An 18893-nucleotide genomic window follows, 5' to 3' on the forward strand; every position below is an offset into this window, starting at 1 on the left:
AATCGTGGGTCCTCCAACTGCCATGGATGACAAGTACGACCTCAATATGTGTCATCAGTGCTTCTGCCAGTATACCAAGGACATTAGCTTCATTAAGGTGAGGGGGAGGGCAGCTGTGTAGGCCCCACCCATGCACTTTTGGTTGCCCACTGCCACCGCTGGCTGACATCCCCTCATTGTCCAGAGTTCCTGGCAATTCCCATGACATCTCCTGGCTCTAATGGTCATGTGCAGGCTAGGGAAGTAAATCGGAAAGTGTGTGTAATGCTCTAAGTACAGAAGTTATAGTTAAATATGTAGCAGAAAGTGGACTCCTGGTGTGTTTTTCCAAACTCAGTAAGTGAGATTGAATGTGTATAGTTTTAGAAGAGCTGTGTGTGTGTATGTATGTGTATACACACACATATGGTAAATAGTATATAATGTATCTTTTTGTGTATCTATACACACTCTGTACTGTGTAATATGCATGTATACAAATGGCATATATACATAGGATTAAAGAATGTATTTTTGATGTTCTGTAGTAGTAAATTAATAGAGGGGGAAATTGTATCTTGTTGAGGCCTTTGAGGTGAGTGGCCAGGAGACAGGGCTGGGCATGGTGACTGCCATCGAGTTGGTACATGTCAGAATATTCATAGGACATAGCAACAGGTCAGCATTTGCAGGCTGGCTTGGACATGGTAACAAGGTCAGCCAATGTATAGGCATAGCAACTGAGTCAGCCAATGGGAACTATTTGGTGGCTGAGAGCCATGCCAGACAGCTCAGAGCCTGGGCGTGGCTTAGCTATAAAGCTCTGAGTCTGTAAAAGAGAACTAATCTAGTCTGTCTGCTGAACTGAAACTACTTACAATCTCTCCTCTCTAACACATTAGAAGAATCTGTGGTAGATATTGCACATTTATTTATGTATTATTATGTATATAAAGAAGTTAATGAATCCTGCTGTATCAGTTATATGTTTGTGCTTTCTGGATTTGATTTTTGCAACAAATTCTGACGGTACATCACTATAGAGAAAATCTAAACAATAAGATGTAGATAATAAGTTTTTTAACAAATGCAAATACTTTCTTAATATATGCCGATAATAAATTTCCTAATAACTTTTTAAAGTACATTAATTGGGAGTGGAAATCCATCTAGCTTAATATTGTCAAGATTGAGACACACTGCAACAGATAATAAGCTCCTAAACAAATAGATGTGTAACACACCTTACCTGTGGAATCTTGTAGATCCCTAAGATAGTAGCTATGTGAAGGGAAGTTTCTGAGTCAGTACCCCCAATGACAGCTGCTGGTATCTTCTTGCTGCAGTTGTAGTTGGGAAGAGTTGGCTTTTGATTAAAGAGCAAGTTCAGCGTATTCTGATAAGTTATCTGGGCATCAAAGTGGCTATCATAGATATGAAATCCCAGCGTCCTATTGGGTAAGATCATGCTGTTTCCATTGATTTCATTCACCGCAAACACCAAGGCTAGGGTGTGCTGATATTTTTTCAGCATTACACTAAAGTAAAAGACACACCTTGAGTAAGCCATGAAGTTCAGTTTTGTGAATATTTGCATAATACTCCTGCAAGTGGTACCTTATATTTACTAGTGGAAAACATTGGAGAATAAGAAATGTGACATTAGAATTAAGTTACTTTTAACTAAAAAGGGACACGGTGGCTCAGTGGCTAAGACACTGAGCTTGTCAATCAGAAAGGTCGGTAGTTCAGTGGCTCGAATCTCTAGTGCCACATAATGTTACTTGTCCCAGCTTCTGCCAACCTAGCAGTTTGAAAGTTTGTAAAAATGCAAGTAGAAAATAGGGACCAACAGTGTTTTGTGCACCTTCGCCATTTAGTCATGCCAGCCACATGACCACCGAGACATCTTTGGACAGCGCAGCTTTGAAACGGAGATGAGCACCGACCCCTAGAGTCAGGAACGACTAGCACATATGTGTGAGGGGAACCTTTTATCTTTACTTTTACTTACCTTTTATTAGAAGAAAAGCTTGTGTGCTCGTAATGGATCTGCCCTTCCCCAATATTTCAACTGTCCTAATGTGTGCTTAGAAAGAAATGCAATTTCTTACACTGCAGATGATATTGCCCTAAATATTGCTTCATTGACTTGTGCAGTGAAACTTTTCAACGGTGGATTGCTTTTCTTCTAGATCAAACCAAATTACATGCAACCCAGCATACTTATCACAAATTAATCATGTCCTTCCAGCCTCTCACAAGGTCAGAGAAATATGGAGAGATCCCCCCCAATGATTTCTGAGTAGGAGGTTTATGGATATAAATAATGCTATGTACACAATACCAAGGATTTAAGCAAAAGAAGATTGATCCAAACTATGGCAGGCTTTCCCACTTCACACAATCAAATCTAGCATGTTTTGCTGACTGATTTGATCCTATCAGATGTTAAAGATCAGAATAAACACAGAGCATATAAAGAGATCTGGCAAATTTCATAGAATCATAGAGCTGGAAGAGAAGTTTAGATCATAATATCCAACTATTTGCTCAATGCTGGAGCTTTAACATTAAACCTAACCATTGGGTTAAACCCAAGAGTGGTAAGATAGAAGTTGCAGAGATGAAAAATAGCATGATCGCCATGTGTGGGTCTGGCCACCATTTCAAAATCTCCTGTTTTCTATTACCAGAAGACCAGAATGAATGGACGAAGGAGTAAAAATTACATGATATCTAGAATCTACGTCAAGTTGCTGAAAGCATATCAGTGGCATTGTCAAGTATTACAGAAATCAATGAGGTTTTCCTTACACAGGTTCAACATCACACTTGGGTGTAGGGTGTGACCTGAAGTCTGCTCCTTCAGAAAAGGAGAAAAGCTGTGAAATTATCCCACCAATTATCACATCACCTGGCTGAAAATATTGGTATTGCACTTTCAGAGACTCACGAATGGTACACACTGCAGAAGATATCACACAATCTGTTGGTGGCAGCAGCAGCAAACACAGAAGAAGTCTCAGGGACAAGAAGGACCCTCTCATGCAGCAGGCAAAATGGTTGTCCCTTAATTTAAGATCTCCTACTCCTTCTTTGATCATCATCTTCCAGCTGTTTAGTATGCCATGGTCTTTATGATTGTGGATCCTACCACTAAATGCATACACACTGATCTGCTGAATTCATGGATGGATAGATACATGTAGATGTACGTACGTACGTACATACATACATATATACATACATACACTAACCCTCCCTTTGATCAGTTCAGGAGTTATATACCTGTATGCAATTAGAGTGGAAAAATATTTTTTCCTGCCTTCAGAGTAATGATGATTTTATAATTATCATCTTAGATAATCATAAGGTATACAGTCACATTTTCCAAAACACTGCAAAATTCCCAGAGGTTACTTTTCTTCCTCCTCTTCCTCTCTTGTCTCCATTGTTGGTTTGGGCCCAATAATGATTGTTTTACAGATGATAAAGTACCAGAGCTCTTGAGCAAAAGGAGAGCTACAGATTAGATTCATTAGGAATATAATCTAATAAATAAATGTATATTAAATGTATTAATTAATTATATTTATTGGGAATATTTTTTAGGAATACACATGTCATACATTATCCTTAGATCTAATTATTAGATTTGATTTAGTGGGAATGGATTTATTAGGGATATAATCTAATAAATTGTTGTTACATCTATTTTTTATTAGATTTCTTAGATTGGATTTATTAGGAATATCTGCGATTACATGTGCATCTTCAAGTCAATGTTAACTAGAATAATAATTCTGCAGAAAATATGCTATGTTTATTAATACTTTTGCAGTTGAAGGATGGAAAATAATAAAGTATATCTGATAAAAGACGTTTCCAAATTCCTACAGACATTTGAAACCATGAATACGCTTTTCTTCCTCCACATTTTGTGTCTTTTACTCCACATATTTTCTCCTTCCTTACATGAAAATTTTGTAAATGTGTAAAAATATATTTGCTGCAAATGTGAGTAAATGATATGATTGGTTTTGTAGCAACTGTTCATTTTATTGAATAATTAAATTGACTAAGAGTAATTGCTAGAAACATCGATACAACAAAATAGTATGATTTCGAGAAAGTGCGCGATAAACTATTTCAGCCTGAATGGTGGAAGGTTCCGCTTGAATATGACATTGAAACTTGGCTGCTGAATGCACCAAGATACATTGATATGACAGAAGTAAAACATATCTGAGAATTTATTGGACATTTTGGGAACAGTTCAAAACTTGGTAAATAGTAATCTCTCTGATTGCTTAATGTATTTATCAATAAATATTAATTGTTTGCTGATGTAACTCACACCATCTACATAGTCCTACATGGCATGGGAGCAGGATATTTATGGGATCAATTTTCTCCAATTGTCTCTGTCTGCCCCATCAGTTCCAGCAGGAATGGCATTCTCTAGCTACTATTTATTAAGGAGTGTTGTCTAATAGTACCTTAGTACTTTTATGTAACTGAATCTCCCTTTGGAACATTTCCCAAGATAAAGTTGACTCTTGCTGATTGTTAGGAAGGTACTTTTCTCAGGCAAGGAGATTGAGTGGTTAGGCAAATTATTATTGATGGTATTTTTGTTTGCTATTTTTTCATTGTTATTATTTATCAGTAATTGTCATTGTTTGTATATTCTTACCACTGTTTGCCAGCAAATTTGTGATTAAATATCCATGCCCCAGATGAATTAAGTGATGCCATGATTGTCTTATCCTAATGCTTGAAAACTGTGAGCATCAGTATGGGGGAAGACAGTGTTCAACAGGGTGTAACACTGAGTGACTTTGGAATTTGGGACCTGTCAATTCTAGGTCTATGATGCTGGATGACGTTGTGCTGCCCAACAGATCCCAGATGTAAACTGGGATTCCCCCAGATTCTCGGCACTTGGTTGAAGAGAAGGTGGCAGTCATAGGCAGTATGAGTCATGGGGACACAGTGGTTAAATGCAATATTGTAGGCTAAGTCTGCCCGCAGAGTGTTTGGTCCTGACTGTTTGAGGTTGACTTAACCTTTCATCCTTCCAAGGTCGGTAAAATGAAGAGTAGATTGTTGGGGAAATATTCTGATCTTGTAAACTTCTCAGAGAGTACTGTATATGACTAAGGAGTGGTATGTAAGCCTAAGTGTTATTGCTATTGCTATAAAAGTGAACCTATATATATATATAATTTATACAGGAAGATAAATATAGTATCTTGTCTTTGTTCAACTGACAAGATGTATTGGTTTAATATTTGAACCAGAAATATTGTAATCAAAAATGTTAATTCCTAATGATGTATCATCCTTTTGAAGTAGGCCAGGCCATGAAACTGTTGGTGCAGGAATTCCAGGAATACTACTTTATTATTATAGGTTATAGTAACAGAGAGTTGAAATCTAGTCCAAAAAATCCACTTTCCCCATTTTAAGAGCATCAAATTGGGACATTCTACTTCCTCATGACTAATTACCATTTTATTCTCCAACTTTCTTTTCAAAACTGGGGTAGATTCTTCAAAATCAATGAATATCTGGAATTGTTAGTTTTTTGTTTTTAGATGGTCCTTTGTGTTGAGTTCTGGTCTCACTACAATTATGTAGCATTTAGGGAAAAAGATAGATCCCAATATTCCTATACTGGAAGCCAAGATGGAGAAGATCTCCACAGCTACCATGTATTTTCCTTTGGTGCTCAGATAAGTTGGGACAAAAGTCACCCATACACTACAAAACACCAGCATGCTGAAAGCAATAAATTTGGCTTCATTAAAAGAGTCTGGCAGTTTTCGAGCAAAGAAAGCCACAATGTAGCTGACGAGAGCAAGAAGTCCCATATATCCTAAAATATAATAGAACATGTTGCCTGATCCTTCATTGCATTCGACTACAATCTCTTCTGGAAGAGAATGCATGTCCAAATTTGGGAAAGGAGGGCCAGTGCACAGCCACAATATGCAAATACTTGCTTGAATGCAGGAACAACAGAGAATCAGAGAGTTGGAAAATCTTTTCCCTACCCATTTTCTCAAGTTTGATCCTGGCTTAGTAGCCATAAAAGCTAGAACCACTGTCATGGTTTTGGCCAAAACTGAAGAAACAGCAACTGAGAAGATGATCCCAAAAGCCATTTGACGAAGAAGACAGGTCAGCAATCGGGGCTGACCAATGAATAGCAAGGAACAGAGGAAGCAGAGGAAGAGGGAGACAAGGAGAAGATAAGTGAGATTCCGGTTGTTAGCTTTGACAATGGGAGTATTCCGATGTTTTATGAAAATTCCAAGTACCACCACTGTGGTCACAGAAAATGATAGGGCCAGAGCAGCCAAAGTGATGCCCAAAGTTTCATTGTAAGACAAGAAATTTAGATCCTTGGGAATGCACAAGTTTTTTTCCTTGTTTGGATATTTTTCTTCTGGACAGTCTAGGCAGTCATCCATATCTGTGAAAATATATATTTCAGAATTCATAGTCTACTGTGAAGTATTTATTAATTGAAAACATCTTATGTCATACAGCAACAGTGGGCAACTATAGTTTTGGGGACTGAATGTGCAACAATTCTCATCATTTATTGCTTTTGTTCTCTTAGCCAAAGGCATACAAAAAATGTAATCCAGCAACATTAAAACACCTATTCACACCTCCTTTAAAGAGATCTCTATTAAATGTTGCTATTTGAAAGCTCAACTAGAATAGAATTCTCATGAATAATGAGAGTGACCTGTATGTGTGTGAGATAGCTGTCTCAGTGTGATATGTCTATGCATGTCTTTAAGGATACACTAATTTGCACACACATAAACATTGTAATACCATATTTCCTACCTTTTTCATTTGAAAATTTTCTTGATGGACAAGTATTGCAATCATAGCAACAAAATGGCTCCCCTTCCTTCCTTTTCTTTCTGGAACCTGGTGGGCAATGATCATTGCACAGAGCAAGAGGTATAGTCTATTCATTAAAGAGAGAGAGAGAGAGAAATATATTTTATTCCCTTGAAACCAACCATTCTTAGAAAACAGTACATGCATCATAAAGTTCTGAGAAATATTCATTAGTTTGTGTGTGTTTGTGTGTGCAGATATATACACATATAAGAAAGAACTAATCCAAAAAAACCCATGTATTATTGATGAACCTTTCACTCACTTTGAATATTTTTTTATCACTAATATGTCACCATACTGTACTGTATATGATTAGTCTCTTGTCATTATTCTGAGTTATTTGTATTTGACTTCAGGGGTCCACAATCTATACCATCATAAAGTGAATATATACATATTCCTGTAATCTTACAGTAAATATAGTGTTTAGTACTAATGAAATTGGTTTCTGCCTGAACTATCTCCAAGGTCTGACAGGTGGCTTCACACTGCAAACTTCAACTCTTTTAGATGTCCATTCAATATCGCAAGAGAAGTAGAAAAGGGAGGGAAAAAAAAAGAAATTTAATTGCTTGCATCACTCTGTCCCTTTCTCCACTGCCATTGAAGAAGCTCCTGAGTACCTTAATTAAAGCACTGGAAGAATATAGATAATTGGGGGGAGGGGCTGTATGTTTGTAGAGAATACACAATAACCCCCTCTCCCACAAAAAACTAATTATAGAAAACCTAGGGAGACATCGATTATACCTTGGAGCTGACACACCAACTATATTTGCCTTCAAATGGACATAAAGTACTTGGAAACTTATATATTAAGAAGTCACCTTGACAGAGTCCTTCCTTATGTGCTTGAAAGGATTACCATGGTGAGGCTAGAAGAATGGCCTAAAAGCTAGACAGGTAATAAAAGTGCATCTCCTCAATCAGAGGTATTAAGATACAAAGCAGAACCTTGGGACAAGGTTTTTCCTTAGTTTGAAAGGTCAAAAAGAGAATGGAAGCCATCATTTTTTTCAGTCCTCCATCCCCTTGTAAACTAGCTTTGCAAATCCAAAAAATAACAACTTCAAGTTTGTTCTCTTCCAGACACTTAATATAAAACTACTCAAGATCATTAATTGCTGAAAAGAGATCTTTCGATACATAAAATATTAGTCTCTCTACCTCTCGCCAGGCTTAAGTTTAGGAAACCAATTGGGAATAACACACCACAGTCTGACAACTTAGATGAAGATGGGCAACTTTTAATAACCACAATCAAACAGAAGACACAGATCCAAGAAAACCAGTTCCAGAAATACAGTTTCTCCGAAAAAAATATGCAGCCACCTGAATACAATCAGGACAGGCCCTGCCAGAACTAAGGCAAAGCTCTTTAAATGGGGAATGGCAGAGGGTCTGTGGTGCACCAGAACAAACTATAATACATATAGTTCAAGAATGTCTCCTCAGGAAAAAACATGGGATGATCTCATTATAGGCAATACCAGAAGCAGTTAAATGGTTAGTTTTCTTAGATATTAAATTATGACATCTATTCCGTTGCAATTCTATGTCTTCATATTACGGTGATATTATAGTTTCATCTCAATTTAATATTTTATCTCCTATAAAGATAAAAGTAAATGTTTTCCCACCCATGCATGCTAGTCATCCCCATTCCCATTCTAGGGGGCGGTGCTCATCTCCATTTCTAAGCTGAAGAGCCAGCGCTGTCTGGCATGACTAAACACTGAAGGTGCACAGAATGCTGTTATCTTCCCAACAAAGATGGTTTCTATTTTTCTAGTTGCATTTTTACATGCTTTCGAACTGCTAGGTTAGCAGAATCTGGGACAAATAACAGTAGCTTATTCCGTTACACGGTGCTAGGGATTCGAACCCCCGAACTGCCGAGCTTTCTGATCAACAAGCTCGGTGTCTTTAGCCACTTAGCCAATGAGTCCCTTTATTTCCTATACTGTATGTGTATATATACACACACAAACACAAGATAAATAAATGAATAATTGTTGAAAAGAAGGCCAACTATGTTTGTTTTCATCACACCTGGTTAAAATGGGCCTGCCATGTGATTTTTTTTTCGTTGATGGTGAACTTTCTGCCTGATGGGGCTTCGGGATCCAACTGTCCCACTTTCATTTTCATGAAGGATTTGTTAGGGAAAGTAACCCAGTTGATAATGTCAAATCCAGCTAGCAGTTCACGTTTTTTGTCAAAAGACACCTTGTCTCCAGCACTGTTGTTAAAGGAGATTCGGCTTAGGAAATGGTAAAGCTGGAATAAATGAAGTTTTGACAAGTATAACGAAAGTGGTGGATACAGAGAAAATTGTTTAGCTTGGTATGTAGAGTTTTCCTATACTCTGAAGCTATTTTCATTATCAGTGGTCCCATTATTTCATTTCCCAATCAAATATTTCAGTTCAGCTCCATTTTTAAAAGGATACTAAGAACTATCAGATAATGTATTTTAAATGAACATATTAAAATTCATTTTGGCACAGAAAGATCCTGGTATACCCGTGTCACTTATGGAAATTCAAGTACTAATACTGAATTAAATTTATATGCTGACTTTCTCCCAGTGACTCTGGACAGATTCTTTTTGATATATTAACAGAGTCGGAAGGGACCTTGTAAGTCATCTAGTCCGACCCCTGCCCAAGCAGGAGACCCTACACTATTTCTGACAAATGACAACCTAATCTCTTCTTGAAAGCCTCCAGTGATGAAGCTCCCACAACTTCTGAAGACAAACTGTTCCATTGGTTGATTTTTCTCACTGTCAGAAAATTTCTCCTTATGTTCTTAGGTCCTCCTCGGGATTTAAGATTGTTGCAGCATCCACACAGTCAAGTGATCAGAATTTGGGCACTTGGATACTTCCGCTTCCGGGACCGAATGGCGACGGACGTGTAGTCCGTCAATCACTCCCTTGGCCGGCTCCGAAAGGAGCACAGGAGACTCGAGTGAAGGGTCTCCTGCCGAAAGGCGGCTTGCTGGGTCCCTCTGCAATGGCGGCAGCCGGTGGAGGTGTTTTTCTCAGCTTTGCCTAGGCGCTGGGGAGCAGTGGGGGGACGAGTGACGTTGCCTCTTTGCCTGATGACCCTGGGAGGTTTCAGGTCAAAGGAGAAGTGTGGCTGAAGGCTGGAGGTGCAGATCCCACCTGGTGCTCTTTGTTTATTTTGAAAGAAAGCTACAGATGTGCGTGAGTTGGTGTGCTCTGGCTCTTGAAATGGAAATTAGAGGGGCGTGGTTCTTCTATTACCCCCCCCCCTCAGAATAAGTGGCATTTAAAGGGACTCTCTCGCAGAGAGAGAATAATGACTGATTAGTTACTCGGACAGTGAATGAGAATGGCTTTTTACAATTGCCAGAAATGATTTTAAAGCTGACTTTCGCCTTTAAAAAAAAGGGAAAGAAAAACTTTTTGTGACTTCTCTCCCTGCGGAAGGGAGGGCCAAGATGGCGCCTGCACTCCTTCCTTTGTCTACATATGAATGAAACTTGTCCTTTGAAACTGCTCCCAAAGAGAAAGCAAAGAAAAGTGTATTGTTTGTTGCACTCTCTCAAAGGGAAGCTGGGACCTCTTTCTGTATGTGGCTCTTCTGAACTTTGATTATTGGAATTATTTCTTGGAGTATCTCTCTCTTGGAACTGTAAAGGGTTTCCCTGCTTTTGTTTGCCTTTTGAGGACAGCTGGGCTGTGGAATCCCCGGACACCATTTTCCCTGGAAAGGATTTGCATCTCTGAACTTAGTAAATGGCTTCAAGGAAAACACCGATGGGCAAGGCTCCCTCAGCTCCCTCATCTGCTGCCCCCAGCCCCACAATGCAACAGTCCAAGATCACCTCATTGTTGCAGAAAGGAGGGGCTGGAGAGGACACAAAAGAATTATCTGTTACGGAGATGTTTAAAGAACTTATGAGGGGGCAGAATGAAATGAGAAAAGAAATGGCAGAGGTTAAAGAAGAGCTCAGAGAGGTTAAAGAACATATTGCTGGAAATAAACAGAGAATTATGGTGTTGGAGGAGGGAGCGGCGGAGCTGGGGGAGGAGGTTAAAGCAATACGCAAGGGAAACGCAGATGTAGAAAATTTTCTGACAAAAATAGAATTTGAAAGAATGTCCTTTTTTTGTTAGATTTCAGAACCTGCCAGAGGAAGAAAACAAAGATCTTAAAGAGATTATGAGTACAATTTTAGCAGATTATATTAAGGGAGATAAGAAACAATTATGGTGGAATATGGATCTAGCATATAGGATAAACTCAGCATATGCCAGAAGTTATAACGTTCCAAGAGAGGTACATGTTAAATTTGTCAGGAGATCCACAAGGGATGAGGTGCTTGCGACCCAAAAGGAGAGACCATTATAATACAAAGAGGAGCAGATCACCATTCTCAAACAGATCCTCCAAAAAATAAGAGAGAGAAGGGGAAAATATTCCTCCTTATCAAAAAAATTATACAACATGGGGGTCTGTTTAGATGGCTGTTACCAGAGGGAATGATGGTCTTCTGGGAGGGAAATAGGATCAGAATTAATACAATTCAGGAGGCGAAGCCTTTATCAAAAAGAATCTTTCCCCCCCCAGAGGAGGAATTTAGTGGGAGTAGAGAAAAGGACAGCAAGACACAAGATAAGGAGGGGGAGCGTTGAGGCCCCTCCGGGGGGCAGGGAAGAAGAAGCAATATCAAAAAGGCTTAGATCACAAAAATGAATGTATTTGGAATAATTGTAATTGTTGATATTACAGAAAGTAACAAAGAAAAAATAGTAGAGCACATGTTTGATAATATTGGTTAAATTTGTTCTGATGCTTTCTTTTATATTTTATTTTTAAGATTGTTAAGTTTGTGAGTTTCTTGGAGGGATTTTTGCCACCAGTGTGGAAGCTGCAAAAAATTTTTTGTACACCCTTTTACCCTTCCCTATATATTTTAAAATCAATAAAATTTTTGCAATATAAAAAAAAAGAATTTGGGCACCTGGTATGTAGTTACAACAGCTGCAGTGTCCTGGGGCTCACGTGATTACCATTTTTGACTTTCCCAGACAGCTTCTTATAACAAAGTAAATGGGAGAAGCTGGATTTACTTAATAGTCATGTAATTGACTTAACAACTGCAGTGATTCACTTCCTCTCTGCATCTCCTTTGAGAATGTGCAGTAATACATTATCACACAGAAAAGAACTGGAAGGGACCTTGGAGGTCTTCTAGTCCAGCCCCCTGCCCAAGTAGGATACCCTATACTCGAGGTGGCAAACCTATGGCATGAATGCCAGAGGTGGCACACAGAGCCCTCTCTGTGGGCACATGTCCATCGCCAGCTGCTCTTCTGGGCTCCATGATGTGCATGCATGTCAGACAGCTGGTCCAGCATCCATGCGCACTAGCCAGCTGCTCTCTTCCAGGTTCAGGTGCTGGTTTCAGCGATGGTTAACCTTTTTGACACCGATTGCTGAAACTGGAGCTTGTGCGCATGTGTGTGCATGCTGGAGCACCAGAGCCCGGAAGAGAGCAGCTGGCTGGTGTGACTATGCATTGGATCAGCTGTCCAGCATGCATGTGCATGATGGAACCTGAAAAGATTAACCATCACTGCCCTATACCCTTTCAGACAAGTGACTGTCCAATCGCTTCTTAAAAACCTCCAGTGATAAAGCACCCACAACTTCCGAAGGCAAGCTCTTCTACTGGTTATACTGCCTATTGTATACAGAATTAGAATCCTTCTTATACAAATGAAAATATTGACAACAACATTGATGCATCAAAATTAATCTGCCTTCTAGGTGAGATATTACCTGAAAATACTGTGATTTAGAAGTCCTCGGGTGATCTTTCATCAGCACCGCTCCATATTTACTTCTGGATGAATAAAAGGCATGCAAAGCGTGCGCCAAAGTGTAGACAGCATTATAAACACTGTAGCTTTGACTGGTCATGCTCATTTCAAAATGAGCATGCGGAAGGCTTTCTAGTCTCTCATTGCCAGTACAGCTTCCTTTTTCTGTTGCAGAAGCTGGAAATGAGCATTTGAACACTTGTTCCCAAAAGACCCTGATAAAATGATCGGTACGAGAACAGGGGTCCTGGAAGAGAAGGAAATTCTGAAACGTTGACAACTCTGAGGTGTGACTTGCAAAGGACAAGGCACCGTGGAAGATCTGCATGTTTAAATCGTTTAAAAAGGGCTCCACTGAAAAATCCCAATGCGCTGTCATCACCCATACCTTCTGCACAGACAGCATCATGTCTGATTCGGCAAGATTGAGCACTATTTGCAAATCTAACATCATATGAGCATCAGCACTTATAACACAGATATTGACACTTGGTTTACTCAGCAACTGGGCCATTTCCCTAAACATGTCATTGAAATTAATAACGTCAACAATGTTGCTTTGGAGCGGCATTCGTTCAGAGAAGCCAAGGCAGATTCCATTCTCAGAAAAGCTTTTCTCCAAGATCTGTACAAATTTTTCTCCTTTATCGTCATCCATGGCCATGATCCCAATCCACTTCCATTGAAAATGAAGCAATAGTTGGACTATTCCTGTATACTGATGTGCTTCATTAGGTACCATGCGATATAAGGAAGATGGATGGCTTATATCATTCACTGGTGGAGTATATAAACAATAGGAGACCTAAAGGCCAATATAATTACATTCATAATAGGGAAATATAAAAATATCTGCAGGGTCAAGCACAAAAGAACAGTAGGTTTTGCTTTCTTTTTTTAGAATAGAATACTTTAATACTTTAAAAAAACATTTAGTTAATTTAACGCATACCCAAAGGATGGTCCAATCAAAAACTGACTCTATGTAGCATTTCATTTTCTCCATCCTTAACGTGAGCTAAACCAGACCCAACCTCAAAATAAACAAACAAATAAATTAAAATATACACTATTTGTTCTGCATAACAGATTCCATATTGTTATGACTTCTTTTATCTGCATTTATACATATTATTTCTTTTGTCATCCATTTCCCCATCTCTAGCTAACAATGCATGAAGTACAAATGTTCCTCTACTTGCTCTAATTTTGCATTATTTATTTTTGATTAATTATTATTCCTTTTATTTCTCTGGTTACGATCTAAGAGCAGTCAGTGCCAACTAAGTGCTACCACCTAACCAGAGGTGGTATTCAGCTGGTTCGCACTAGTTCAACTGGACCGGTATCTAACCTTTTGTGAAGTTTGGTGAACTGGCTGAATCCCACCACTGATCACCATGTCCAGATACTCACCCCTCCCCTCCCAGCTACTCCTTGCCTGGCCTCCCAGCCACCTGGCCTGAGAAGGTAAGGCTGAACGGTGGAGGAAGGAGACCTGCTCTGGGCCTGCTGTGGTTGGCTAAAGGGACATCTGGGGGGGACGACACAAGAAGGCTCGGCTGCTTTTTGGACCCGGCTTCCATGGGGCCTCCAGACAGAAGACCTGAGAGAAATCACCTGGTCTGGGCATACAGCCCTGCATGATGGAGCCCTTCCTGGGGAACAAAGTTTTGGACGGTCTGATCCATCCCAAAGACCTTGAGGGGCTCCAGAGTTTCCATGCACCTCTGCCTGCCCATGTGCCCTGCCCTTCAGAACACAACAATGACAGTAGCCAGCTGCAGCACTCCTAGAATGCCGGCAGATGTCTTAAAACAGCACATCCATACCTCACCACACCACACCATGATGGAACAGTGTCCTCAGCCCCAGTGCAGTGCTCTCTCCTGAGGGCCTCCCATTTGCCCACTGCCCAGAAGTGGTGTGTCCTCCCATTATGGGCTGGATTCAGGGATGGAGGCAGAAGGGAAGATGACTGGGTGGCAGCCCCCCAGAGGCCCTGCAGAAGCTGAGAGCTGGGCCCGAAAGACAGCCAAGTCTCACCATGTCACCCCTGAGGCAGATCTCTCCCTCCCACCATCAGCCTTACCTTCTCACGTATGCTGCTTTCCACATTTAATTTTGAAGCCACCCAGGTGAGGGCAGCCTGACATATCCATGTCCAGAGGCATTCCCCGAGCGTCGATCCTTGCCACTCCTGCCACTTTGCAAGCCAGCCAGCTTAGCCTGAACCTGTTGGTTGGTGAGGTCTCCATGTCTAACAAAGGGGCTGGATGGGGGCCTCCCTCCCTCTTTTGAGCATCTCCCTCCTCCTCTGGAACTTGGACTGGCAGTGGCAGGGAACACAGGATCACCTGGAAGTGAGGAGGGAGAAGGAAGTGGCCAGTAGTAGAGAGGGGAGAGTGTGAGGTTGGTGCTTCTGGGACAAGGGAAGCCAGGAAGCATCTGCATCTAGCTCACCCCGCCTCTCTTCCTATTGCAATCGTGGGTCCTCCAACTGCCATGGATGACAAGTACGACCTCAATATGTGTCATCAGTGCTTCTGCCAGTATACCAAGGACATTAGCTTCATTAAGGTGAGGGGGAGGGCAGCTGTGTAGGCCCCACCCATGCACTTTTGGTTGCCCACTGCCACCGCTGGCTGACATCCCCTCATTGTCCAGAGTTCCCTGGCAATTCCCATGACATCTCCTGGCTCTAATGGTCATGTGCAGGCTAGGGAAGTAAATCTGAAAGTGTGTGTAATGCTCTAAGTACAGAAGTTATAGTTAAATATGTAGCAGAAAGTGGACTCCTGGTGTGTTTTTCCAAACTCAGTAAGTGAGATTGAATGTGTATAGTTTTAGAAGAGCTGTGTGTGTGTATGTATGTGTATACACACACATATGGTAAATAGTATATAATGTATCTTTTTGTGTATCTATACACACTCTGTACTGTGTAATATGCATGTATACAAATGGCATATATACATAGGATTAAAGAATGTATTTTTGATGTTCTGTAGTAGTAAATTAATAGAGGGGGAAATTGTATCTTGTTGAGGCCTTTGAGGTGAGTGGCCAGGAGACAGGGCTGGGCATGGTGACTGCCATCGAGTTGGTACATGTCAGAATATTCATAGGACATAGCAACAGGTCAGCCTTTGCAGGCTGGCTTGGACATGGTAACAAGGTCAGCCAATGTATAGGCATAGCAACTGAGTCAGCCAATGGGAACTATTTGGTGGCTGAGAGCCATGCCAGACAGCTCAGAGCCTGGGCGTGGCTTAGCTATAAAGCTCTGAGTCTGTGAAAGAGAACTAATCTAGTCTGTCTGCTGAACTGAAACTACTTACAATCTCTCCTCTCCAACACATTAGAAGAATCTGCGGTAGATATTGCACATTTATTCATGTATTATTATGTATATAAAGAAGTTAATGAATCCTGCTGTATCAGTTATATGTGTGTGCTTTCTGGATTTGATTTTTGCAACAAATTCTGACGGTACATCACTATAGAGAAAATCTAAACAATAAGATGTAGATAATAAGTTTCTTAACAAATGCAAATACTTTCTTAATATATGCAGAGAATAAATTTCCTAATAACTTTTTAAAGTACATTAATTGGGAGTTGAAATCGATCTAGCTTAATATTGTCAAGATTGAGACACACTGCAATAGATAATAAGCTCCTAAACAAATAGATGTGTAACACACCTTACCTGTGGAATCTTGTAGATCCCTAAGATAGTAGCTATGTGAAGGGAGGTTTCTGAGTCAGTACCCCCAATGACAGCTGCTGGTATCTTCTTGCTGCAGTTGTAGTTGGGAAGAGTTGGCTTTTGATTAAAGAGCAAGTTCAACGTATTCTGATAAGTTATCTGGGCATCAAAGTGGCTATCATAGATATGAAATCCCAGCGTCCTATTGGGTAAGATCATGCTGTTTCCATTGATTTCATTCACCGCAAACACCAAGGCTAGGGTGTGCTGATATTTTTTCAGCATTACTCTAAAGTAAAAGACACACCTTGAGTAAGCCATGAAGTTCAGTTTTGTGAATATTTGCATAATACTCCTGCAAGTGGTACCTTATATTTACTAGTGGAAAACATTGGAGAATAAGAAACGTGACATTAGAATTAAGTTACTTTTAACTAAAAAGGGACACGGTGGCTCAGTGGCTAAGACACTGAGCTTGTCAATCAGAAAGGTTGGTAGTTCAGTGGTTCGAATCTCTAGTGCCGCATAATGTTACTTGTCCCAGCTTCTGCCAACCTAGCAGTTTGAAAGTTTGTAAAAATGCAAGTAGAAAATAGGGACCAACAATGTTTTGTGCACCTTTGTCATTTAGTCATGCCAGCCACATGACCACGGAGACATCTTTGGACAGCGTAGCTTTGAAACGGAGATGTGCACCGCCCTCTAGAGTCAGGAATGACTAGTACATATGTGTGAGGGGAACCTTTTACCTTTATTTTTACTTACCTTTTATTAGAAGAAAAGCTTGTGTGCTTGTAATGGATCTGCCCTTCTCCAATATTTCAACTGTCCTAATGTGTGCTTAGAAAGAAATGCAATTTCTTACACTGCAGATGATATTGCCCTAAATATTGCTTCATTGACTTGTGCAGTGAAACTTTTCAACGGTGGATTGCTTTTCTTCTAGATCAAACCAAATTACATGCAGCCCAGCATACTTATCACAAATTAATCATGTCCTTCCAGCCTCTCACAAGGTCAGAGAAATATGGAGAGATCCCCCCCCCCCAATGATTTCTGAGTAGGAGGTTTATGGATATAAATAATGCTATGTACATAATACCAAGGATTTAAGCAAAAGAAGATTGATCCAAACTATGGCAGGCTTTCCTACTTCACACAATCAAATCTAGCATGTTTTGCTGACTGATTTGATCCTCTCAGATGTTAAAGATCAGAATAAACACAGAGCATATAAAGAGATCTGGCAAATATCATAGAATCATAGAGCTGGAAGAGAAGTTTAGATCATAATATCCAACTATTTGCTCAATGCTGGCGCTTTAACATTAAACCTAACCATTGGGTTAAACCCAAGAGTGGTAAGATAGAAGTTGCAGAGATGAAAAATAGCATGATCGCCATGTGTGGGTCTGGCCACCATTTCAAAATCTCCTGTTTTCTATTACCAGAAGACCAGAATGAATGGACGAAGGAGTAAAAATTACATGATATCTAGAATCTACGTCAAGTTGCTGAAAGCATATCAGTGGCATTGTCAAGTATTACAGAAATCAATGAGGTTTTCCTTACACAGGTTCAACATCACACTTGGGTGTAGGGTGTGACCTGAAGTCTGCTCCTTCAGAAAAGGAGAAAAGCTGTGAAATTATCCCACCAATTATCACATCACCTGGCTGAAAATATTGGTATTGCACTTTCAGAGACTCACGAATGGTACACACTGCAGAAGATATCACACAATCTGTTGGTGGCAGCAGCAGCAAACACACAAGAAGTCTCAGGGACAAGAAGGACCCTCTCATGCAGCAGGCAAAATGGTTGTCCCTTAATTTAAGATCTCCTACTCCTTCTTTGATCATCATCATCCAGCTGTTTAGTATGCCATGGTCTTTATGATTGTGGATCCTACCACTAAATGCATACACACTGATCTGCTGAATTCATGGATGGATAGATACATGTAGATGTACGTACGTATGTACGTACATACATACATATATACATACATACATACATACATGCATACATACATACATACACTAACCCTCCCTTTGATCAGTTCAGGAGTTATATACCTGTATGCAATTAGAGTGGAAAAATATTTTTTCTGCCTTCAGAGTAATGATGATTTTATAATTATCATCTTAGATAATCATAAGGTATATAGTCACATTTTCCAAAACACTGCAAAATTCCCAGAGGTTACTTTTCTTCCTCCTCTTCCTCTCTTATCTCCATTGTTGGTTTGGGCCCAATAATGATTGTTTTACAGATGATAAAGTACCAGAGCTCTTGAGCAAAAGGAGAGCTACAGATTAGATTCATTAGGAATATAATCTAATAAATAAATGTATATTAAATGTATTAATTAATTATATTTATTGGGAATATTTTTTTAGGAATACAC

The 18893-nt window shown here is 39.9% G+C and overlaps 1 protein-coding gene across 1 annotated transcript; it reads right to left on the reverse strand.

Annotated features, from left to right (window-relative positions):
- Positions 1-5564: 5564 nt before the first annotated feature.
- On the reverse strand, positions 5565-16768 carry LOC309401274 (vomeronasal type-2 receptor 26-like; the record flags this gene model as incomplete). Its single annotated transcript, XM_081970337.1, has 5 exons — positions 5565-6463; positions 6850-6976; positions 8965-9192; positions 12731-13576; positions 16484-16768. 5 exons carry the CDS (start codon positions 16766-16768, stop codon positions 5565-5567), a joined length of 2385 nt encoding a protein of 794 aa, XP_081826463.1.
- Positions 16769-18893: the final 2125 nt, after the last annotated feature.

This window comes from Natrix helvetica, assembly GCF_964273705.1.
Source record: "Natrix helvetica genome assembly, chromosome: Z".
NCBI classification, from domain to species: Eukaryota; Metazoa; Chordata; class Lepidosauria; order Squamata; family Natricidae; genus Natrix; species Natrix helvetica.